Here is a 26,221-nt window from a genome sequence, read left to right on the forward strand (position 1 = left end):
AGCCTCTCTATGCCAGTGCAATCTTTGGCGCGCCAGCCTCTCTATGCCAGTGCAGTCTTTGGCGCGCTCAGCCTCTGCTCCATTAAGCAATAGTATGAATGTGCCGCTGTGGTTCTTTGCTTTATTTTTTGTAGGTTCCCCTCCAGGGTGCACGCCTTGCCATATTCTTCGACCATGTTAATGTTGTGCTGGAGTCCTTCTTTGGTGGGTGCCAGTGTGACCAGGTTTTCTGTATATAGCAGGCATTTTATTTGTGAACCATTCAGACACTACAAGACACTACTAAAATGTACTTCTTGCTCCACCATCTTCAGAAAAAACAGCTCTCTCTGTTCCTGATATTGTTAATTGGACATGTTCTTTATAAATTACATTTTTTCACTGCTAGATTTTTGTGTTTTTCTAATGTTTTCATTTGCAGACCACCCACGAGGCTTGGAATGAAATGGGAGAGAGTGGCAGCCAACCCACTCCTCCCTTTTGGTAATACCCTATCTGCCTCCACACCCACACAGACATTCCAGGAGTCGGAGAGTGCAACTTGCTATTTGGAATTGGAATAAATACCTAAAGTATCTGAAATAAATAATGACAGGGAAACTAACGTGCAGACTTCGCAGCCCACTGTGCTGAGATCGTGTACTTACCAAGGCAGGCCCACAATGCAAGGATGTCCGATCTACACAAAACCTGATGCCAGCCAGGTCCTTTCTGAATGTAAAGGTACATTTACATCAACTGCGCTTAGTATCTCCACTTTCTATTGGACAACTGGATACAATTAGCATCCCCGGCTTTGATTTATTCTAAATAATCCAGACATACACAAATTACCTTACACTGCTTATATTTAAGTGCCATCTATACAGGAGGGATACTTGTAGGCCTTTCTACTAATATGGCTGGAATTCCTTGCAGTCCTGAATGGTCTCCATCCCATTTTCACCCAAATAGCATCGTTTTCTCGCCTCACTCTGCTTGGCCTCCTCTGTCCACGCCGATCCCTTCTGTGGTTTCACTTTGTGCACCCGCACTCACCTATCCCTTTCCTACATGCTGTCTTAGTGTGGTGCCGGCCTATGTTGTTGCACATCATTTAACGTGCTGTCTAGGCAACACTTTGCTCTGCAGCAAGCGCTTCCTCTTTCACTCTTCCCTGCACCGAAAGTGGGCTGTAGACTGAAGCATTGCGACTGCTAAAAGCATTACAGCCCTGAGTGAGGGACAATGGCAGACATTAGGACCCCTGAGCCCTCTCTAATGGCCCTCACTTTGCTCAGGAGGGCTAAATTGTGCTACCGAGCAGCTAATGACTACAATTGCCCCCAACACTGGGCTTTAATGCTTAATTATGAACATGCCTGTATAACTTGGGGCGAAAGGGGGTTAAAATGGATACTCTACAAATAGTAATGCAGGCGGTAGCCCTTGGCATCTACAGCGGGTCAGAAGGAGGACGCAGACCATCTGGGGACATTTCCAAGGTGTGCTTATTAAAGAATAAGACCTATCTTTCTCTAGGGCTACAGGGAGTTCCCTACCTATTTTACCAAGGTGTTCGCCTAACTGATCCTAGCACCATTCTAAAGAGACTAAGGTCAGGAGAATTGGCCCCATTACAAGTCTGATTAATCCGGCGGGATATCACCAAACAAATCACATTTACTTGGTCTTCTAGAATTACTGGATAGTAAGGGTAGCTTCTCCCCATTCCATAGGACCCCATGGGGTGACTTGCCGGCATTACCGGCACTGGTAATACAGGTGCTTGTAATACCAGAGATTTCTGGTGGTGGGGTGGCAGAATTACCTCTGGCTCTTGGCTGGAGGTAAATCCGGCCACCCGGAAACGTGCTGGTAAACAGAATTACCAGCACCTGAATTCCACACCGGCATACATTTTTCCCTCTGTGGCTCTCATTCTCTGGACAAATATAGCACAGCTCTTTCCAGCCTGGTCTCTTATGTATATTATTTATCTCCGGGGTTTCTCAGTCTTTCAGTCACAGTGCTTTCTCTCTGTTATATTCCACTCTTTCCTAGTTGAATAATGGGATAGTTTCCTCCGTACGTCTCTTCTTGCGGTTCTTTATCTCCTTCATGAGGTCTCGGTACTTCCACGGGTAACCATTTCCTGCAGTTTGTGCTTGGTGGTAGGTTGGCGTAGTTGGTTGGGTAGTCTATCCACCACACACTCCTCAAGCTCATGCCAACAACAAGGTTTGGGCTCCTGTCGCTCCAGTTCTCCTTTCTGGTACACACTGGGCTTCCAGCATCTCCTCCTGCCATTCAGAGCCGTTCTGCTTGTCGCAAGCTCCGTGTCTCTTTCGTTCAGCCTCCGTCAGATAGTACGTGCCCAGGGCCCGCCGCCTGCATATCTGCATATGCGTTCCTCTCTCTCGCCTTCGTGCGGCGTTTACTCCTTCAGCGTACTTGTCCCAGTTAATTGGAGGTCTTTATTTAAAGGGGCAATGTCCTTTTCTTATAATGGCTTAAGATAGTTTTCTCTTCAGTAAAGTCTTGTGACTTTAAACCATATAGCATATTAGATAGTCCCATATATGCCATCACATCAAATGGTTTACGCAGTTCCCTACAGGAACGGGAGTCCTTGTCCACTAAAGGGGAGTCTTTCCTGGTGAGGTGCCATTTGCCTCTACCCCTGGGGAGGGTATTGCAGATCCAGCTCACCTCGCTAGCCTTATGGGGGAGGAGGTGGCTCCTCTTGGGGAGAAGGAACACATTCCCTCGATTCGTCACACATCATTTACACCAAATGACCATTTAGCTGCTTTTCTTTCCCTCAATTTTCAATAACATTTGCATGTGCCGGCCAGGTACTGTGTCCTGGACCTGGCTATATAACAAACTAAGGGAAGGCCATAGAGCTGGACTGTTGAGTGAACCCCAAAAAAAGATTTAAGACTTGCGCTCGGTTTTCTAAGATTAATTCACCTGCTGTATAATAAATGTGAAAAGGGCAGGTACCATATTGACTGGGCAATGTTAGGCCCCTGACCCTTCTACAAGATTTTCATATTCAAAGTAAGCTCTAGCCTACCTATCAGCAAGTTTTGTTTAAAGTGGCCAGATGGAAAACGATGGTTGCCTGTCTCAGTGTTTTTGCGTTGCTGATTCCCGTTGGGAATTGGAGAGTTAAAAGTAGAGGTGATCTTTACATCCGGCCACTTCTGAAGTAGGCTGACCAATCGGCAACGACCAGAAATGTATAACAAAAAGTCCAATTAACACAAATGAACACAGCTTTTGGTAGCTATGAGGGTAAGCAATTTCCAACTTCCATTTACATTCACAACACAGCTGACAAATAACAATTGTAATTGTATAATTGATATAATAATCATAAACATTGCAATAAAACCGAAACAGCAAAAGGACTTACAGCTTCTTCGAGGTGCTGCTGATCGGGATGGTCATTTGCCGTGTGCCTCAGTATCTCTCTCAGCAGCAGAGGGTATTTCACCAGTCGGCTTCGAGGGATGTCTAGGAAATTCCATAGATCCAACTTGCGACTAAAAGGGGACTCTAAGCAGCGTTGCAGGAAGTCTTGCACTCGGTGGTCCTGTTTCTTGTGGTCCAGCAATGCTTTGGCTGCCACCTGGTTGCTGCAGTAGCTGTCATAGGAGTTCAGACAAGGCAACTAGCAGGGGAAACAAAAAAAAGACTGCTGTCTCAACACTACGGATCTAGTGAGCTGTCATCAAATTGACTGTTTTGTACAAAACTTCACCAGCTGCCCTAGTTCATTAGGGCCAAGGAAAGGGAACCCCACTATTAAACCAAGTATCAGGGGTAAAGGTTACAAGAACAAAAGGGGATACTCAAGGGAAAATGTATTGTGATATAGCAAGTATATCATATATCTGCTAAAACGTTACAATGGTATATTGCGACTTGTTAACGCACACATGATATAGTTGCTATTATGATTTATGATACATTTTTCCCTTTAATATCTCCTTTTGTTTTAGTTCATTAGGGCCGTCCATTAAAATGATGTAAATGCCAGATTGCAATTACATTCAGTTTTTTTCACAAGCTTTCATTATTAATTATCTTTTCTTAGCCACTGGAACATGTGATAGTTCTACAGCCATGATTCTCTTGTATCGTGCCTGTTGGGCCTAGAGACCCAAGCTACTCCTCACTGATTATGCCCAACAAGGCTGAAACATGTCTGGGGATGCTTGTGGTCTTGTGCAGAAGGGATGTGACCTAGCAGTTCAGGCTGAACTGGCCCTTGCGGGGTGGGGCCAAGCCTGATTTGCATATGGCCTTTCCCCTTCTGTAACTGCCTTGGCAGGTGAAGAACGATTTTCTTGAGGGTTGCCCAGAGCAATGCCAGAGGTTAAGATTCAATCTAAACCATCCAGCCATCACCTCTTTGTTGTTGCCTGGTCACCCCGAGTAGGACGGATATGCCCAGATGTGGGTCCCATGCCTACTGGGCTTAGAGACTCAAGCTACTCCTCACTGATGATGCCTAACAAGGCTGAAACCTGTCTGTTGATGCTTGTGGTTTTGTGCAGAAGGGCTGTGACCTAGCAGTTCGGGCTGGACTGCCCCTTTTGGGGTGGGGCCAAGCCTGATTGGCATATGGTCTTTCCCCTTCTGCAATGGCTTGGCAGGTGAAGAACGATGGCCTGGAGGGTTGCCCAGAGCAATGCTAGAGGTTAAAATTCTAAACCGTCCAGCCATTACCTCTTTGTTTTTGCTTGTACAAATGTTCACCAGCTGACCTAGTTCATTAGGGCCAAGGAAAGGGAACCCCCATTATAAACCCAAGTATCAAGGGTAAAGGTTACAAGAACAAAGGGGATACTCAAGGGAAAATGTATTGTGATATAGCAAGTATATCATATCTCTGCTAAAACGTTACAATTGTATATTGCAACTTTTTAACGCACACATGATATAGTTGCTATTATGATTTACAATACATTTTACCCTTGAGTATATTCTTTTGTTCTAGTTCATTAGGGCCGTCAATTTAAATGATGTAAATGCCAGATCATAAAATTGCATTCATTTTTTTTCTTTTTTTACAAGCTTTCATTATTAATGATCTTTTTTCTTAGCCACCGGCACATGTGATAGTTCCATAGTGTGCGCCTTAGAAGCAAGGAGGATAGCTCAGCGGCAACGTGCGTGCTTTAGAAGCAAGACAACACGAAGCCACACAGGTTCGATCCCCGGGTCCGCACTTAGAAACCTCTGGGTGTTTAAGCGCGTTATAAATACGCAACTAAGACAAAGAAAAAGGAAAAACAATTAGGCAACTAAAAAACAAACAATTCCTGTAACAGCGCCTTGATGCCTGTGGGCTGTGTGAGCGCTTTAAAAATGTAAATAAATAAAATAAATGATTCTCTTATATTCTTGTACACAGACCATCAACTCTCTTCAGCTCACATATACAGTTGTATGAAAAACAAAACCATAACCAAACTACAACACAATTAGTCGACACTCAACTGCAAGAAATCTAGATGAGAAAAATTCCTCTATTACTACCTTGACATCCCCTTTTTTACATCATCACTATATTAAAAGGTTCTTCAATAATTGTGGCTTTTTATAGTAATTCTCCCTATCTCTAACATGGTTCTGAAATGGGGCCCACACTTAAACAAACAGTTAGGACTCATTTTCTATACTCTGGCATGGGGGACAGATGTATAGAAGGCCAACCTATTTTGTGACAGGGACAACTCTTGGAGCTGTAGCCCAACCAGTTCAAGGTAGCAGTGATGAGTGGTCTAGGGTAAGTCTCAAGAGGTGGCAAGCTTGTAAAGAGTCCAAAATGTGTACACACAATGGGAGTCACAAATTACACTTAGACAGTATGTCTAAAAATACAGTTATTTATTTATGGCCAAGCAACACTATGAAAAATGACTACTAACCAGTGGTCGAAGTGAGCGGGAGCGGTGCTTCCCTACTTTTTTTATATTAAGTTTTACTCTGCCCATACTATTATTTTAAAAAGAAACCATTTCGGAATGGTTTTGTTTTAAAATAAACAGCAGGGGCATGTTTTGGGGGTTTGTATTGTGTGGGAGGGGGCCTGGTAATGGTGTTTGTGGGGAGTGGGTGCAGGCCAGCAGGGAACATAGTTCCACTACTTCTAGTCATACACTTCAACCACTGCTACTAACAGGTAGAAGTATCACACAACACTAATAATATAAACATATATACAGTCACTAGAGTAGGGCATAATAGATATCAAACCCCTGTAAAAGAAAGTACAGATTAGTTTATGCACTACAGGTCCACAGATAATCAGTCTCAGCTTCAAAGGTCCTTCCCTAAATTGGCTAGGGCTTTATGCCCAAAAGTTCAGGAAAAGTTCCGACAGTTTGTAACGCTGGAAAAAAGGAAGGTAGGGTCTGTGGGGTCCAGTGAATGATTCCAAGGGTTAGAGCACAAGTTATTCCAACTAACAAAAGTGTCCCCAACCTTCGGAAGGCTTGCTTGAGCAAGCAATGGCTAAGCCAAAGTATTGTAAACGTTTTAGAAAAGCAAGGAAAACTTTTAAAGGGAGGTTAGGGGCTGGTAAAAACTACAGTAACTCTGAAACATACCCCCTGTACTCTGATTCTTCACAGAACTTGGCAGGTCAATGGGAAAAGGCCCAAGGTCAGCCTCAGTCCTTGATTCGCAGGGGTTGCAAGTTCGAGCAGATCTCCGGTCGGTGTCTTTGGCTGGTGCAAGGACTCTCGTTGGCAGAATGCAGCAAAACATGAAGCTGGACCCCTCTCAAGACTGAACTCGACTCAGGTAAGCTGTTCCGGATGGCGTTCACCAAAGCACGGTAACTCCAAGGGACTCACTTGTCGCTATCAGACTTCCCCTCCTATCTCGGGTCCCCTTGACGCTAGGACTCCGATGTTTCGCTGAGGTAAGTCTTGTAGGACAAGCTGAGGATCCCCAAAGTTCCAGGCTTCAACGTAGAACGGCAACATCGGCAGCAGGGTAGTCCAATCTCAGAGCTGGTCAGCCACAGGGTGGTCGTGGTGCACTTCTGAAGGATCTTCTTCGCAGAGTACTGAGCAGACATCAGGAATGGCTGTTCCCTCCACTCCACAGGTCGCAGCTCCCTTGCAAGACTGCTGAAGATCCATAGCAAGAGATGGCTCTTCCGGGACAGCAGGAGAATTTGGTCGCCCGGCCGCTTTCAGATGGGTCACCGGTCTCCTCCCGGGTCTCACAGCTGGACAGGAGTCTTGGCTCCTTCCGGGTACTCCAGGATCTCTCCAGAGTGGGTGCAGGGGTCCTCTTCTTATCCCAAAAGCTAGGTAAGAGCAGAAACTCCCACTAGCCAATAGCAGAACCCACACACACCCTAGCAGTGGTCCAATCAGGAACACTGGTGGGAACACTCATGCATAACACTTAGACACACTGAAATCAATTTGTGGATTGGGACCAGACAGTCCCAGCATGCATCCTGCCAGCAAACACACATAGCCCTCCAGTAGCCTGTCAAAAGCTTCTGCTTGGAAGTCCATATAAGGATTTTCCTGCCCTCACAGGCCAGGAAGAGGGCTCAAAGACAAGATGGTCAAAGGAAAATCTGCATGGCATGGACATGTTTTGTCACTAGCCACAGTTAGGCAGTAAACGCAGTAAACACAGTAAGGCTGAAATGAAAAGCAGCAAAAAATAGTAAAAAGTCACTGCTGCCACCAGCTTGTCCATTTAGCACACCCAGAGTAATCAGTAACATCCTCTGAGTGTTAGTCTAGAGCAAAAACAAAAGTGTACCCCATTGTACTGCATTGTAAAATGCATTGTACAATGATAACGGTTACCACAAGGGATAACAAGTTAATAACAGTAGTAACTAAGTAACAAGACTAAGGGAAATCATGTTTCCCAGTACTGCCAGCCTGAAGACACTGTAAAAAGTACAGGTCAGGATAAAAAATAAAAGCAAAAGGTTTGGGTCCATTAAAATGGAAGGAAAGGTGCAGTAAAGAGAAATATTTCCTAACAAAAACGTTAGAAAATGTCCTGTTGCAAGGGTCGTTATTCTTTACATTACTAGGACCACCCCTATTTTAACCCTCCATTGTCCAATAATAGGGCCTTCTTCTGCTTTCCAGAACTGTAATAGTGTTAGTCTAGCAGCATTCAACACATGGGTGATCAAGGTTGCCGTTGCTCCCCTCATAGCATATGACCCTTTCGACACATTTCCCAGAATTATCACAACTGTGTCCATGAGCAGTTGTATGCCCGTTAGATCCTTAATATTCCCCAGTATTTCTATCCAAATATTTGGAACTTCAGCCACCACATGTACCTCAAGTTACCCACTTCTCCACAGCCTCTCCAGCAAAGTGGGGAGGCGAGAGGCATTATCATGTTAATCCTCTGAGTGGTAAGGTACCAAACAAAAACATATTTTGTACACAATTTCCTTTATCGTGGTAAATTTGGACGCTCTATGCGCTCTTTCCCAAATATGTTCCCCATCCTCTTGTGTGATGCATACACCCAATTCACCTTCCCATCTTTCCATATAAGCCAGTTTATCAGCCAGGGTGTTACCATCCAAGAGTTTATATATCTTTGAGTCTTGCCCCGTTCTATATCCTCATTCATTGATATTTCTAAACCAGTAGGCACTCTATTCCCTGCTCGTCTCACCAAGTTGTTTGTGATCCTGTGCTGGATCTGGGTATAAAAGAATTATTCTTGTTCAGTCACCATATATTCAATTCTGCAATCCTCCAACATCAGTGTTCTACCCTCCTTATAGAGGTCACTAAGACATATTATCCCATTTATTTCACAACTTGATAGATAAGTGCCATGTATACTTGGTGTAAATTCTGGATTGTGACTAACTGGTGAAAAGGGTCCCAAACCTGGTTTTGTACCTTATGCTCGTAGAACTGCAATGGAGTAATGAGCATTCTTTAGAGGAACAATAGTCATCCTGCGTCATGCCTCAAAATCTTCACCAGAAAGGGTAGTTTATGGAGGGGTAAGACTTGGCTACCTGTCGCAGATCCTTCCACCTCTTACCCACTTGTACCATTGACCTTTCAAACATAGGTGCAAGTTGAGCCACTAACAGATATGACTGATTGAATATAAGGAACAAGTTACTTACCTGTAACTGTTGTTCTCCAGCATGGGTCTGGCATGGATTCACATGCTCATGAATATTCCCCGTCGTCAGGCTGGGAATCCTCGGTAAAGAAAAAATCAGTATCAGTTTCGTTTCTGATCTGTCTTTCGTAGTAGTAACCATTCACTGATCTCTGCGTCATACTGACCACAGCCAATGACTGCCCTCTACCTAAGCCCCGCCTCTGGCAGCCATCTTCAAATTTGGGAGCCCGTGAAGTGGCAGTATGACCAAGTGAAGAGCCGCAGAGGGGTAGGCGGGAGGGTTCGCATGTGAATCCATGCCAGACCCATGCTGGAGAACAACAGTTACAGGTAAGTAACTTGTTCCTTCTCCAGCATGGGGTCTGGCATGGATTCACATGCTCATGAATATAAGAATAAATAGCAGTACACACATGCACAACCACGGGGGGTGGCAAAAGGCTCAACATTAAGCAATACAAAAAACTCAACATTAAGCATCTCTTACCTCCTCACCAGGCTCACCTTAAGAGAACAGGTTGCGCAGCACTGCTTGGCCGACCCTGGACTCCTCCCTGGAATCCCGATCGACGCAGTAGAATCTCGTGAAGGTGTGCGTCGACCTCCACGTAGCAGCCCTGCAGATGTCCAGCAGGGGCACACCAGATAAGAACGCTGTAGTAGCAGCGATCGCTCTGGTCGAATGGGCTCTCGGACGGCCTGGCAGCGGTCGGTTAGCCAACCGGTGACAGTGCATGATGCAGCCGGAGAGCCATCTGGAAATAGAAGACTTCGAGAGAGCCTTCCCTTGATTCACAGGTCCAAAGTTCACGAACAGCTGTGATGTCCTCCGGAAACTCTTTGTGCGGTCCATGCAGAACTTCAGCGCTCTAGCCACATCCAGCGAGTGCAAAGTCCTCTCGGTCGGCGACGAAGGAGACGGGAAGAAAACAGGTAACACCAAGGGCTCGTTAAGATGGAAGTCCGACGGCACCTTGGGCATAAAGGAGGGGTGCGTCCTAAGCACCACCCTCGAGGCATGGAAAGTCAAGTACGGTGCTTTGCAGGATAGGGCCTGGATCTCTCCCACTCGTCGTGCAGAGGTAATGGCCACCAGGAACGCAGTCTTCCACGACACAAACTTCATCGGTGCGGAGTGCATCGGCTCGAATGGGGGCCCCATGAGCCTGGTCAGCACCACGTTAAGTTCCCACGCCGGGGCCAGGGCCTTCACCGGCGGGAACGACCGGAACAGTCCTTTCATAAACTCTTTTACCAGTCGATGGGACCACAGGGACGTCCGTCCTGTGGTTCTGGTATATCTGGAGATCGCCGCCAGATGAATCTTAATGGAGGCATGGGCCAGCCCAACCTTTGCCAGCGATAGCAGGTACGGCAGCACTTGAGGGGCCGTAATCCGTAGGGGGTTGATCTTCTGTGCTCGGCACCAGATAGAGAACCTCTTCCACTTATGACCGTAGCATTTGAGAGTCGAGGACGCCCTGGCCTTTGCAAGAACCTCTCTGCAATCGGCCGGTATATCGTAGCCTCCAAACTCTAGCGCTGCAGGAGCCAAGCCTGCAGGTTCAGCAACGCCGGGTCGTGATGGAAGATGGCGCCTCCTTCTCTGGAGAGAAGGTCCGCGTCCGCTGACAGCTTGATGGGAGGGGACGTTGACAAGTCCAGAAGGTCCGGGAACCAGATCTGCCTCGGCCACGCCGGTGCGACGAGGATCATCCTGCACCGGGACCTCTTGAGCTGGCTGATGAGTCGAAGCAGCAACGGCAACGGAGGGAACGCATACAGGTATAGGGCGTCCCAGGGGAACGAGAATGCATCGCCCATGCTTCTCGGCTGGGGAAACCTGCTGGCGAACCTCTTGCACTTCGAGTTCCTCGCTGTTGCGAACAGGTCGATTTGGGGTTTGCCCCATCGTCGGAAGAGTTGATCCACCTGATCCTGGCGCAGTTCCCACTCGTGACACACGCGCAGCTCCCTGCTGAGCGAGTCGGCGATGGTGTTGCTTTCTCCTGCCAGGTGGAAGGGAACCAGGAACATCCCCTGGGCGACCGCCCAGTGCCACAGATCCTGTGCCTCCTTGGATAGGGCTGGGGATCTGGTGCCTCCCTGCTTCCGTATGTAAAACATTGTCGTGGTGTTGTCCGTGAAGATCCGCACCACCTTGCCATTGAGCGACGGGAGGAACGATTTGAGAGCCCAGAACACGGCTCGGAGTTCCAGGACTTTGATGTGCAGGAGCCTCTCCTCCGGGAGCCAGAGGCCTCTTGCATGGAGATCTCCGGTGTGGGCGCCCCAACCTTCCAGGGAGGCGTCCGTCGTCACCGTCTCCTGGTACGCCGGCGTCTGAAAGTCCTTGCCCGCCGTGAGGTGTGCTCGAACGCCCCACCACTGAATCGCCCGCCGGAACACCTCGTTGAGGGGGACCCTGTCTTCGAAGGTGCCCGTCGCCTGCATCCAACGGGCGTCGAGAAATTCTTGAAGAGGGCGCATCCGTAGTCTGCAGAGGCGCACCAGGTAGATGCAAGAGGACATCATCCCCAGGAGGGACTTGATGGACCTCACCCTGGCCACGTCTGTGGCAAGCAGGCGCTGGACTTTGCCTAGAATGGTGTTCGTCCGTTCTTCCGACGGGGCCACCAGGCGCCTCACTGTATCGAGCTTCGCTCCCAGAAACAGGGCCACCTGCGACGGCACCAGGTGGGACTTTGGGTAGTTTATGGCGAATCCCAGGTCTGTGAGTAGCTGGACGGTCCTCGCAGTGTGTTCGACGGCGTGTTCCCTCGTCCTTGAGCGGATGAGCCAGTCGTCCAGGTAGGGGTAGATGTGAATCCCCTGCAGGCGCAGCCACGCTGCCACTGGTGCTAGGCACTTAGTAAAGACCCTGGGGGCCGACTTCAATCCGAACGGCAGTGCTCTGAATTGGTAGTGGCGTCCCTGGACGACGAACCTGAGGAACTTTCGGTGACTTTTGAGGATGGGAACGTGGAAGTATGCATCCTCCAGGTCCAACGACGATAGAAAGTCGCCTTCCTCCAGCTGTCCCAGTACGTGCTGGAGGGTGACCATCCTGAACTTCTGTGATCTGATGTATTTGCCCGCTCGGACCCTTTCTTCTTCTTCTCACCCGTCGAGCCCTTCTCCAACCAGCTTGCGAGACGGGATCGACGGTCCCTCATGGTCCGCTCCGACAAGTTCTTGCAGAACTGGCAGTCCTTCTCTACATGAGTCTTGTCCCCATGAAGACAGTAGAGGCATCGCGAATGTTCGTCTTCCTTAAACACATTGGCCCTCATTACGACCCTGGCGGAATTCGCGGTGCTAAATGCACCGCGGAGCACGGCGGAAAGCCGCCGATAGCGCCATGGGGGTTGGCGGATTTACCACCCCATGCCGACCTTGGCGGAGCGGTAAATACCCAATCCCCATTTTGCCCTTCCCCATTCCCATTCTTGCCCCATAGGGTGTAATGGGAGTGGGGAAGGCGTTAATTACGCCACCGTAAAGTACGGTGGCGTAATTAACAACGAGGTCCCTTAGCGCCATGGATTTCTCCGCCCGGAAAAACCAGGCGGAGAAAGGCTCCATGGCGCTACGGGAACTCGTAGTAGGGCGGACGGGTCCGCCGCGAATAACGCTGGCGGAAACCCACTCCGCCAGGGTCGTAATGAGGGCCATTCTGTAGCCCGCATCCAGGGCAGCTGCGAAACAGCTTGGGTCCGGGCGACGAACTCGCATCCTGGGCCATCTCGAAGTAGGCCGCAAATCTTCTGGAATCCTCCAAGAAGTTGATTCGACGAAATCTTCACCCTTGAGGGGCGTAGGAAAATCCCGCAACGGGTAGCCGTTAATGGGAGTAGAAACGGTGGAGCTTGAGGCTCGATTAACCGAAAAAATGTGAAATTCACCTGAAAAAGCGCGAAACACGCAGTAAAAGCTCGAGAGCTAAGCACGAGGACTCCCAACACTTGAACGTGCAGTAAAAATCTGAAGATGGCTGCCAGACGCGGGGCTTAGGTAGAGGGCAGTCATTGGCTGTGGTCAGTATGACGCAGAGATCAGTGATTGGTTACTACTACGAAAGACAGATCAGAAACGAAACTGATACTGATTTTTTCTTTACCAAGGATTCCCAGCCTGACGACGGGGAATATTCATGAGCATGTGAATCCATGCCAGACCCCATGCTGGAGAATTATAATTGTTCTTTTATAATGCGCTTAATACCGGGGACCAGTTTCTAAGAGCAAGACTGGGTTTCAAACCTGTGTTGCTATGCGTTGTCTTGCTTCAAAGACAAACACGTTGCTCCTGAGCTATCCTCCCGATCTTGTCATTTATACTGTGCTTATCCCAAAAGGACCAGGTAGAGACTGCACTTGGGCGCTGTTGTTAAAATCAAGATTCAAAGAGCTGAAATGAAATGATAAGCAGTTATTGAAAGAGATAGGTTGTTAATATTTTCCTAAACTCGGGCAAGGAGTTAATTTCACGAAATTGTCCGATAACAGATTGCAAGCTCATAGGCCAATATTGGAAAAGCACCTGTCACCTCGGTGAACAAAGTTAGATGAAGTAACCATCAAAAGGTTTTTGATATCTCTTAATATCCGGGACACCCAACTCTCCCAGCAAAGCAGTCCTAGTCAGGATCGATTTAGCTATTCTGGAATGCTTGAATCTATCCCCCTGTAATTGTTTCATCATTTTCGCTGAGATTGTTACTTGTATGGCATGAAACACATAAAGCACTCTCTGCAATAAAGTCATTTTTAACACTGCCACTCTAGCCAGTCAAGACATCTCTGCCAAGTCCTCAATTGTTGTCCTCCATGAGCTGGCCTGCATCAGAGTGTGCAGTCCCTTGGGTGTAGTCCTTTGTTTGTTTCTGTCTTTCTTCCTGTCCCCACCCTCACCCTTGCAATTGGTTGGCACAGTCACGTGTGTCTCTGCCTTTGTTCCTGGCAGCCATTTCCACTTGCCTTGTGGACCATTCACATTTCTCTGCCACACCTGTGTGACCTCTCCTGTGCCCCTTGTCCGTGATTGGCCATTTCCCTCCAGGATGTAGGCTCTTAACCACACCCACTAGGGCAGCCCACTGCTCATGCAGCCCCTTCGGCTGAGGGCTCCAAGGCAAAGGGCAGCTCCCAAAGAAGCAGCTCCAGACCATGTTTGCCCCCGTTCGCCTGAGAAGCCAGTAGCCAGCCGTCACCCAGCAGCGACTGACGACTGAAGATAAGCGTGGTCTGGGTGGGGAGTACAGCAATCACTGTATTCCAAAAAGCTCTCCCTCTTTATTACCTACACAACGTAAGTATACAAAAATCAGCCAGCTAGAAAAGAATACCCCATTCACTGCTGTGCAACAAACCCTCAGTGGTGTCATTCACGGTTGTGTCCCATACTTAGGCGTTCTCCATCTATTCACATACCTCAAATCCAGGTGTTTGCACTTCTGCTGTGCCTCCAATTGTAGGCATTCACACTGTGTCCTGGTGAAGTTTAGCCATGTTTTACACTCATATAGAAGAATTGTGAAGATTAGAATTGCGTCTCATCTAGACCAAATTGTGAAGATTAGGTCTGAACATAGTGACCAGCAATCACTGTCCCTCATTAGGCTGTCTGACCCTATCATATCTCCTGTCTCCAACAGCATTTAGACTGATTGTGCCAGATAGCCATACCTCATATTTAGCCCGATTTTTGTAAGATTGTGCCAGATTGAAAGACCCGTTTAGGCATTTTTCTCCCATTATCCATTTGTCCCAAACCCAAGTGCTACTGTAGTTGACTGTCTGAAAAACCCATTAGACATTTATCCCATAATCCCGGTGCCCAAACACTGGAACCACTGTACTTCACTGCCTACAAATCTAGGTGCCTGTCTATTTAGTGTCTACTGCTGTACCCCAGTAAGGTGTCTCTCCCACCACCCAGCAGTTCTCAAATCCAGGTACCACTACATTCAACCATTCATTGTTACTCCCCCATTCCAAAACCCATATTCTAAAGCCTCTTACTTCCTACTGTAGTACCCTTTGCTCAGACTTTCGCTCCAGAGAGACCACGAATAACGAGACCATGCCGTCCACATTGGACAAAGAAAAAGAACGCTGCAGCTGAACTAGATCGAAGCATTCGGTACGTATACTTTACACCACGTCTGTGGACACAGGCCACAGGTACGGCCATCTATCCATGCACCACAGAATGCAGCTATGGCTATGCCATTCCGGTCTAGCAGCGCACATAGCCGTCCATACCACCCTGAAACTCCCGACATACCTCAATACCTCCGCCACTAGCATACAGCGACTACCAATGAAAAATAAAATTTGGTATAGCTGGGCACACATTGAATCTTCAGCAATAGCACTCTATCCTAAACCACCAACAGCGTCCACCCATGTGCCTGACCTCTGGGCTGCTTACTGGAGCCTAGCCAGCCACCTAAGTCCTAATCTGGCAGAAATGCACACAAGCATCTCTTAATCTAAACCCTTAGAACTTCCTACACATTGACTGCGGTCACCAAGGGCATTCCTACCACAAAGCGCATTTTAGGCCATACAAATGGGGAAAAAGCGCTACATAAATAACGAATACAATACAATAAGTCTGTGGTATTAACATTACAGAGACTCTCATAAATTGACGACAGTTTCACCCCTAGGTAGTCTTATCTTCTCTTTTTTCCAAAATAGGGGGTCATTTCTAGCCAATTTCTGCACTGCTTCATGGTTCTGAGTCATGTTAACCCCTTAGATTTCTTCATAATTTATAAAGTCTTTCAGAGTCAGATTGGAGGTAAACAAAGGCAAGGCACACACTGTAGCAAGTCAAGTATTCCTGTGGAAATCTTCAGTAGCAAGTAAGTAACCGTTTTTGTGGGTAAAAGGGTTATGGGACTGACGTGTATGGGCAAACACCCAAATGCACAGATTACCACCTCAGTAACCCAGGAGTGGCAGAACGACTCTAGGTAAGTATTATCTCGAGTCTCACAGTACCTTAGGAGCGATAAAGATGAGGCTGGACATCTTCGCGATGCAGCAGCTGCAGACCCAGTCTGCTGTCCCTTGGTTGTGGTGATGAAAGGAGGGACCCTGGAAGGGGTTTTACAGCAGCAGACGAGAGAGAGAAGACCCCCAGCAAAGGATTCTGCATGTTCCAATGTGGATCTGTGGCTGTGGCACCTTTTCACACCAATGAAGAACGGTTACTGGCCGTTCGATTTGCCTCACTTGCTCGGTCCTGCACTCTGGTGAGGGGACTTTGAGGCGTGAAATCTTGCCTCTGGAGGTCTGGAAGGAGTCCAACAAAGTGTTTGGCGGATTTGTTCTTCAGAAGACGGTGCACTGCACAATAGTGGTAGGTTCGAGGGTATTGGCGGTTTGCAGCCCAGGAAGGTCACAGGTCATCATGGGATGGCTTAAATTGCAGGTCGTCTAGGACTGGTTGTTCCCACCAGTGCTTGGGAAGGAGTCGTCCTTTTCGGAGCTCCTCTGTCACATGGAAAAATGGTTCAGCACAGCAGCGGTCACTCAGCAGGCCTCTCTTATAGCTGGAAGTAGCTGCAGGCGTCTTCTTCTCTTTTCCTCTTCAAATTTAGTTCCAGTGATCTAGTCTGTCTGTGCACCAGGAATCCAGCCTCTTATCCAGAAACCCAGCCAATCAGCACTCCTACTACATTCAAACATTTGGGGCCTACCAGTTGGTTCTGGGCAGGTATGCCAGAAGACAAAGACCTGTGGAATTTCGGGATCCTACCCAGTTTCTTGTCCTCAGACACTCTGGAGCCTCAGCGGGCTTCACAAAGGATTACAGCCAAAGACAAAAGTCAAACCAGAACCTTCCCCACCCAACACAGCAGAAGAAGGACCAAGAAAGAACAAGCACACAAGAAATGGCGAGAAAAGAATACAGTCATCATTTTGAGTCAATGGTCACCCTTCTCTACATTACCGGGTCTGTGAGCACAGCCTGCGGGTAGAAATTACACAAAAAACAGTAGAACACGTACACTGCCACCAGCCATTCATGTGTGCTTGTCACTGTAACAGAAATGTTACAGGGGCAGTGAGAAAGGGGATACAGTGTAACCCCTCAGCACGTGACATAAGGTGGTGTGTGCTGATCTCACAATATAAAATGTAGAAAGGATAAAAAGTATCCCTCGACCCTTGGGAACATGTGTGCACACAAGGCGAATAAAATAAAATACAAAGGAAAGCCCAAGATGCTCCACAGCAACACTGCACCAAAACTACTGCGTGCTGTAAAAGTAAATTACAGTATAAAAAGGGGAAAGTATAAAAAGGGGTACAAAAGGTTCCCAAAGTCCGAGCAAAAGAATGAGTGAGTGGAAAAAAAGATACCCACTCACTCAGGAGACTGACAAATAATACAGCAAGGTCCAGCAAAACGTGTTGGGGAACTCACAGGTGAAGGAGATTTGGCATAAAAATGAACAATCTACCCAACAATCACATAGTTAAAATCCCCACCAACCACCACCACCTGACCTTCACAGAGCGAACCCAACTTGCCCAACAAAGTACTCGGATATTGATCTGGAGGTTCGCGCGGGGCGTAAGCGGCTACCAATGTGAACACTTGACCCTCCAACATACCCTTAACAACTAACCCTCTACCTTCGGGATCCCTATACATGTATTGTCTAGTGAATTTTATTCCCCTCCCAATGAGGGTCGCTACACCACATTTCTTCCCCTCACTCGAAGCAAAATATTCGATCAGAAACTCTCTGTGTCTCCATCTACCTTCAATCTGATCCAATAGGCGACGTTCTCGAATAAATGCTATGGAGGTCTTCATCTCAGTTAATCTACGCAGGATCGAATGCCTCTTTTGGGGGGGAGTTGAGACCCCGTACATTCAGGGTCACAAGTTCTGACAAGTCCAATTGCTCACGTCATCAGCCTCATGGCTGAGATATATTATTTTCCCACAATTGCCCCTTCCAACATGCCGACAGAAAATCCAACCTAGAAACAATTGAACATACAACATAATTCCACCCATCACACACGTATATAGTGTAACTCAGGTGTTTGGGGACAGTTTCAGTTTCCCTGACCCAACCAAGCCCCCCTCCACATTCAGGCCCATTGCAAACCACAAACAAGGAACTCCAAAACCCCTTAAAATATCCTCCCATTGATCAAAGCACTGCTTCACATCAAGGCATGGCTTACATAATCTAATGAATCTACTTCCTGATGTTTACCTCTCCTCTACCCCCTCCTCCCCCCGCACCAAGGCCCAGGTGATCCCTTCATCCACAACCTATCCCCAGTACTCTTCTACACCTTGTGTCACTTTTCCTATTTGAGGAGCCAGCATTTCTTGGACCAGGGGACGTGAGGTCCCTTAAACCGCTTCCCTTGCGATATTATAGGACTTCCCTTCCAGTTCAAATATCAGTCTGCAAGGATGTGCCCATGTATATCTCGTGCCCTTCTCTCCGAGCCTTCCCATTACCAGTCACAGGCTCTTCCTCTTCTGAAGTGTTGCTTGAGCAAGGTCCTGGAAAATCAAGATGGAGGCCTCTCTAAAACGGATTGACTGCTGCGCTCTAGCTTTTCTCATAATCTTATCTTTGAGCTAGAAGACGGGGACACGCATAGGAACATCTGGAATTAAATTGTTCTTCTGCTGTAGCTTAGAGAATACTCAATGTGTCCAATCCAGAACAATTTCCGAATCCCCATCTCCATCCAGAATGTAACTGAACAAAGCAATCACGTACTGCTCAAACTCTGTATAAGTGATCTGTTTTGGGATTCCACGTAACTCAACATTGTTCTGCTGCATCCACTTCTCTGTGTGCTCGTGCTTAGTAAGTATGAAGTCCATCTGAGGTTTGAGCCCCTTGACTCTTTCCGCTAATTTCACCTGATCAAAAAGGCTGGATTCCACCTCCTCCAGTCTGTTTTCTGCTGCCCTCACACGCTTATCCAGGTCTGCCATTGACTAGGCCAGAATAGGTGCATTATCTTTCATCTCCCTTTTACTTTCAGCATTCTCCCTCGCCCTGATGTCAAGAATTTACTTGCCGCCTGGTTATCAGAATCATCCTCACCAGCTGTAGCCCAGCTTCTCCAACCCTGCATGGACATGCTCGCCCATTTCTCAGACTCAGCAGGGAAGCATGGGGAAAAACACTGAGATTTCTTGCCACTGTACTGCCACCCGCTCTGGGCACAACACACCTCTCACACTGTGCACTTACCAGACTAAGATCACATTCTGCTGGTAAGCTCTTAGAGATTATATTCCATACCTAAAATAGACCTATGCGATTGAATTTTCAAGTCCATAACGCAACCTCATCTGTGGCCAAGGCCTCTTTTAGTGTCTGTACCAGGTCTCGATCTTCCTCACAGCATGCCTGCACCCATTCACCCTAGAACATCCCTGAGGGCCATAAGCGATTGGTGCCAATATCGCATCCTCGGTACTGTTCCCCAACTTTCCACCGACCCCCAGTTTTCAGTGCGTCAGGTCCTATGTGCCATCTTGCTTCGCTTTCCTGGACATCGATGTACGCTCCCAACAGGTGAATCTGGGCATACATGCGCTAGATTTCTCCCAAGGTGTCCCCAAATGAGTATCAGGGGTCTACAGCCATTTAGAACTCTATGTGGCGGTGAACGGGGCTCCGGTAGGTCACCGTCTCATGGAGCTTGCAAGGAGGGCGACTGCATGGTGTCCCTAGTACATACTCCTGCTGTGGGAGAATCTGCCATGTGTAGACCATCGCCTCTACATCAGAGTGTTAGGCTATTCATGGTAGACCAGGGGTCTTCAACCTGCTGCTCTCCAGATGCATTGGACTATAGCCTCCATGATCCCTCACAGTGGACTATGCTGGCTAGGGCTAAATGTAGTTGTATTCCGGAACATGTTGTGAGCAAAGGTTTGCAGAACCTTGCGGTATACTTAACAAAATCCACACTCTACGGATCTGGAAATGCAGGTATCATTAGGGCTCCTTCTCAGAAATCCCACATGCGTACATTGAATCCTGGTTTGCTCTCTGCTATGCACAGTGCCTACAGAAATCATTTGTGATATTCATCAAGGCTTCTCAAACCATTTTCCTAGTGAGTGCACCAGGTGTAGTGTTAGTAAGCAAATCCCTAGGCACCCTGCACGGTTAAGACAGTTACGCTGTGTGAGGAACTCATAGTGGCAACAGTAAAGACAGACACAAGTGATCACAGTTCAAGGGTGTTTATTGAACAGTAAATGCAGGGTGGATAAACGCCTAAACTAAACCTAAGATGGGAGCAAGCATCAACCATCAAATGAAAAATAAGGCAATCCTAGTGGCTTCATATCAAAATAAAAGGGCCTAGACTAAATAAATCTATTGCCAATTCGTTACAACTAATTATAGAAAGAGTGGGACAGGGTATCAAAAATAAAGGAAATAGTGTTCAAATAATAAGTCAGAATGTGATTGCGTTGAAGTCTCCCTTCCCCATGTATTTAGCACGGGACAAGGAAGGACCTTGGAGCACAGCACACGCTCGTGCCTTCCCAGCACGAGCTGGCAGTTCCGTTCCAGATGGCACAGGTTCTTCGATGGTAAAGTCTCCTTTCAATAAAAGTTTCTTTCCTTTGAGGCCTGATGTACTCAGGTAGACTTTGGGTGACGGCTTTATCCCTGGGTCTCCCTCTTCCGGGCGCAGACCCCTCACACTATCATATTCAAAATATTCACAAGATAGTTCCCTTCTCAGTGAACTTTGGGTGATAACTTTACACCCCCGGATCTCCCTTGGCCGGGCTCAGATCCCAAATGACAAGGGGGACACTTCGCTTCCCCCTGTCTTGCAATACTTCTTGCTTTCACAAATCTTTAATGTCTTTTTAAACAGGTTTTTGGGCTTTACCCCTCATTGTCGGTTTCCCTGTGTCAGGTTTACTCTCACCGACTTCTCTGATATACTGTTTGTATGCTAATTTTCACCATACGGGACTCACTTCCCTTAGCTTTCTCAATCATCTGCTGATCAAAGACTTTCGACAGTACAGAGGATTTGACAAGACCCTTGTACAACCACTTTGACCTATCTCCCCCTCTTCCTCTGGCCTTCTGGGTATGGTAGTCTTTCTACCATCGGGTAATCGCCCAGAGTTTCCTGCTTGAGCACCCACGTGGTGCCAGCCTTCTCTGTGACTGGTTTTCCCCCTTGTTTCTCAATTGTATCTTTAAAAGTTCAAATTAGACTTTGGCTACTTTTCGTTTAACACAGTTCGGTTTCATATTGACACTTCCGTCGACTCACCGACTGTGACAAACTGCTGGGTTTTGGAGTCAAGGTTGGTACCACTGAGACAAGTGTCTCTCCCTGGCGTGTTATCAGCTGAGCAGGGACTCGTGTACAATAGACATCTGCTGCAACACACGTTGGTCTTTGTTCGTGGTCTTAGCTTTCCATCGGCGGGGGTTTCACAGGCCTGTACCGGAAAGGACAAGGTTACGTGTTTCCTTGTCAACCTCTCCGTATTCGCCATCTTTCGCCCCCTCTTAAACTGCCATGCTGAGTTAGCCTTCACGTCATGCGGTCTGCCTTGCTTGTCATGTGTTCTTGTGCTCCCCCTTTTATCCCTGTGGGGAAGGGAAAGGGCCGTCAGGTGTGTGTGATTCTGGTCAATTGCCTGACCCTGGTATTGGGACACGTCATGTAAATGGCCCTGGTGTTAGTCTGTTGTCTTTCGTATTGTTGAAAGTTTTCATGCGGAAAAGGGGGGGATGAGTGTTTTGGAATATCCTACGTGGTAGGCTGGGGAAAAGATGTCAAAAGATGAAGGGGGTTACCCTGTCATGCCCGTTGGTGTCAAACTCCCCAAGTACCCCATCCAGGTGATCCTCCCTCACTGGTCCACCCCCAGGAACTGGATCCAATAGCGATGGGCGTGTCCTGGCCACCTGGATGACAGATCCCAGGGGACTAGATAGGGAGACACCTTCATGTTTCTCACAGCTGGCATAATTATTGTCCTGACTGTGCAGTGTGTGAATCGAGCTGCAGAATTCCCATGGTCATGATGAAACTCGCTAAGCAGATTAATTGTGCAGGCGAATTGGCATATGTGGGCAAAAAACATGGAAAGTGTTCATTTCCTGCATCTGCCAACCCAAATATGAGAGCCTTGGTGGTGCTGCACTTGCACACAGGACAGCATAGTGGGTGAGTTGTAGTTGAGGTTGATTTTCAGAAGCAAAGATGTGATGGGGTGTGAGCAGAAGAAGAGTGGGAACAAGTAATTTAGAATATACTAGACAGCACAATATGCAGTCTAAGACAAATAAAATTACAATTTGAAGCACAGGAAAATGACAATCTTCCCATAATAACTTTCCAGTGTAGTAGCAAAGCCAGGATTAAAATCAAGGCATCTTGGTCCCAAGGTCAGCAATTAAGCACTAAGACATATGTTCTCCTGCCACACCTGCTGAAGTTTCCAATGCAGGATTAGTGGACAGACCAACTAAACAAAGCTCACAGTGTCAGATGGAACCAAAGCTACAGTCCAGAAAAATCACTCCCACTACATAAGAGGCTTTATCGCTTTGCAACTGTGTACAAAATGACCTTAAAGTAGAGGGCGGTGGCGATACTACACAGACATGTACTGCACATAATCTTTCACATCTAATGCTTCGTTCTATCCTGGCAGAGAAGCAGGAATTATTTGGAAACGATGCTGTTCCACCAGTCTTAAAACACCGTAAGAGAGCCTGAAAGTTAATTCGATGCAGATAAGCCCTCCAAGTAGCCGAGTCTTCCAGATTTCCGAATCTACTCTCATGTGTGAAGATCCTCAATGCTCTGATCTTTCCAACACTGGGGGGCTATGGGCTTGATGCTTTCCAAAATGAGTACTTTATATGCGTTCCTGTCACAGAAGGAAACACAGCATTTTGAATCAAGCAGGAATGATCGGCTTCTTACTCAAACAGACACGGTCGAATACAAAAGAAGTTACTATTACTCCGGACTTACTAGTAATACATCGGGAGTAGGTGAGTGCTCACTGTAACTTCTTTGGGGATCGACTAGCCCTCTGCAAGTGTAAGTCAAGGGTAACTCCTATGCAATTCAGAGCCTATCATATCTTTATCGCCTTCATCATAACGTGTTTGCTACTTGCACGAATATTTTGAGAATACCCGTGAATTAATTTGAAAATAAAATGACCCGTTTGATATCATGGACGTTTGTTAGACGACCTGGGTCTTAAAGCAGAGCCAACAAAAAACATTGGCATGAAAGCAATGTAAACATCCCTTAACACATACTTGATTTGTGAGCATTCCTGTGCAGTAAAAGCGGTGTTGTGTTGCAAATGCGTGGCATTTCTAGCGTGAATTATTTGCCTTTTGTGTGGTCAAGAAGAGGTGGGGGCCGCCTGAAGGCGAAGCAAGAATGGGGATGGGTAGCCGGTAGAAAGTAGTCGGGCATTGCACTACACGATATACCGTACCCCATGACGGAATGCTGGCGGTATACATGGTACGGGGACTGGCACGTGTGTAACTCGCACCGGCCATGCGAATTCCAGCAAGCGCCGAAGGAAGAACGCTTTCTTCCCTTTACACCGCACAGTTAATAGCAGAAGTTCAAATGTGCAGTTAAATAATTCTGGTAAAACAGAAAGGCAGTGTTAGACCAAGAAAGAGAACGAAAGAGTGAAAGAATATGAGAACATGTAGTAAACATGATTCTTTGGGTCGGTAGAAGAGACCTGTGTCGACTCAGAGGCCACAAGAACAGTGTGCTTCACTGTAATAAAGTCAACATCCTTGTAAGATTGCACGCTGTTTTTTTTCTGTACAAAAAAGTTATTGATCAGATGCGCAGTACGCATGTGCAGAGTAGGGCTGTACCGAACTTCGGCTTCGAGTCCCTATTCTGCCGAAGTTCGGCTGAAATACAGCTATCCGGCTTCGGCAGAATAGTTTCTGTTTAGGGACTCGAAGCCGAAGTCCACTTTCTATGATTAGCTGCCCTCTCCCTGTTTGGGAGATGACAGCCAATCATAGAATGTTTGACAGTGTTCAGGCTGCAGAAGCCAAACAAGCTGTTTGCCTATTGGCTTCTGCAGTCTTACCACAGAGGAACCAGCCTAACGTGTTGAAATAGGAAGCGAGGGAAGGGAACAGTTCTTCCCGTCCCTCACTTCCTATGCCAGCACCCGGACCCAATCACCAGGTAAGTGACGCCCCCCCCCATACCCCCTCATCACGGTGAGGCCGCGGGGCCTCAGGGAACCCCCGCGGCCTCACCGCAATAATGTTTTGTTTGTCGGGCCACCGGTGCAAAGCCGGTGGCCCGACGTTTATTTTGCATTGGGGGGCCGCTCCTACAGGAGCGGCCCCCCCAGACTCATGAGGCCGCCGGGGCACTTTGCCGACCCCGGCGGCCTCGGTGCCCCCCATCCCCCTCACCACGGTGAGGCCGCGGGGCCTCAGGGAACCCCCGCGGCCTCACCGCAATAATGTTTTGTTTGTCGGGCCACCGGTGCAAAGCCGGTGGCCCGACGTTTATTTTGCATTGAGGGGCCGCTCCTACAGGAGCGGCCCCCCCAGACTCATGAGGCCGCCGGGGCACTTTGCCGACCCCGGCGGCCTCGGTGCCCCCCATCCCCCTCACCACGGTGAGGCCGCGGGGCTTCAGGGAACCCCCGCGGCCTCACCGCAATAATGTTTTGTTTGTCGGGCCACCGGTGCAAAGCCGGTGGCCCGACGTTTATTTTGCATTGGGGGGCCGCTCCTACAGGAGCGGCCCCCCCAGACTCATGAGGCCGCCGGGGCACTTTGCCGACCCCGGCGGCCTCGGTGCCCCCCATCCCCCTCACCACGGTGAGGCCGCGGGGCCTCAGGGAACCCCCGCGGCCTCACCGCAATAATGTTCTGTTTGTCGGGCCACCGGTGCAAAGCCGGTGGCCCGACGTTTATTTTGCATTGGGGGGCCGCTCCTACAAGAGCGGCCCCCCCAGACTCATGAGGCCGCCGGGGCACTTTGCCGACCCCGGCGGCCTCGCTGTGAAATGTGCCTCACCCCTTGAGCACGGTGAGGCCGCGGGGCCACAGGGAACCCCCGCGGCCTCACCGCAATAATGTTTTGTTTGTCGGGCCACCGGTGCAAAGCCGGTGGCCCGACGTTTATTTTGCATTGGGGGGCCGCTCCTACAAGAGCGGCCCCCCAGACTCATGAGGCCGCCGGGGCACTTTGCCGACCCCGGCGGCCTCGGTGCCCCCCATCCCCCTCACCACGGTGAGGCCGCGGGGCCTCAGGGAACCCCCGCGGCCTCACCGCAATAATGTTCTGTTTGTCGGGCCACCGGTGCAAAGCCGGTGGCCCGACGTTTATTTTGCATTGGGGGGCCGCTCCTACAAGAGCGGCCCCCCCAGACTCATGAGGCCGCCGGGGCACTTTGCCGACCCCGGCGGCCTCGGTGCCCCCCATCCCCCTCACCATGGTGAGGCCGCGGGGCCTCAGGGAACCCCCGCGGCCTCACCGCAATAATGTTTTGTTTGTCGGGCCACCGGTGCAAAGCCGGTGGCCCGATGTTTATTTTGCATTGGGGGGCCGCTCCTACAAGAGCGGCCCCCCAGACTCATGAGGCCGCCGGGGCACTTTGCCGACCCCGGCGGCCTCGCTGTGAAATGTGCCTCACCCCTTGAGCACGGTGAGGCCGCGGGGCCACAGGGAACCCCCGCGGCCTCACCGCAATAATGTTGTGTTTGTCGGGCCACCGGGCCAAAGCCGGTGGCCCGAGATTGTATTGCATAGGGGGGCCTAAAAAAAAAAAAACTATTCGGCTCACTATTCGGCTCCGGCCGAATAGTTGACAAACTATTCGGTATCCGGCCGAATACTAAATATGCTATTCGGTACAGCCCTAGTGCAGAGCCTCTAGAAATCCGCGCCTTTCGCTGCTAGCGGCTGTACATGAGTTTTTGAGGAGGATTCCCTGCAGTAGGGTAAGGGGAGGAAGCTTCTAATGATTCCCAATGACAGAAAAT

At 48.6% G+C, this 26,221-nt stretch overlaps 1 protein-coding gene across 4 annotated transcripts in view; it reads right to left on the bottom strand.

Moving 5' to 3' along the window:
• ARHGEF3 (Rho guanine nucleotide exchange factor 3) overlaps positions 1-26,221 on the bottom strand; it is a 1,464,987-nt gene that overhangs the window by 26,719 nt on the left and 1,412,047 nt on the right. For all 4 annotated transcript variants that reach the window (XM_069643671.1, XM_069643668.1, XM_069643670.1 and 1 more), the window contains one exon: positions 3,404-3,661. In XM_069643671.1, coding sequence (XP_069499772.1) covers positions 3,404-3,661 — 258 coding nt within the window. The remainder of the gene's footprint in view (positions 1-3,403; positions 3,662-26,221) is intronic.

The sequence above is a fragment of the Ambystoma mexicanum genome, chromosome 2p (assembly GCF_040938575.1).
Source record: "Ambystoma mexicanum isolate Mex_15411 chromosome 2p, UKY_AmexF1_1, whole genome shotgun sequence".
In the NCBI taxonomy this organism is placed as follows: domain Eukaryota; kingdom Metazoa; phylum Chordata; class Amphibia; order Caudata; family Ambystomatidae; genus Ambystoma; species Ambystoma mexicanum.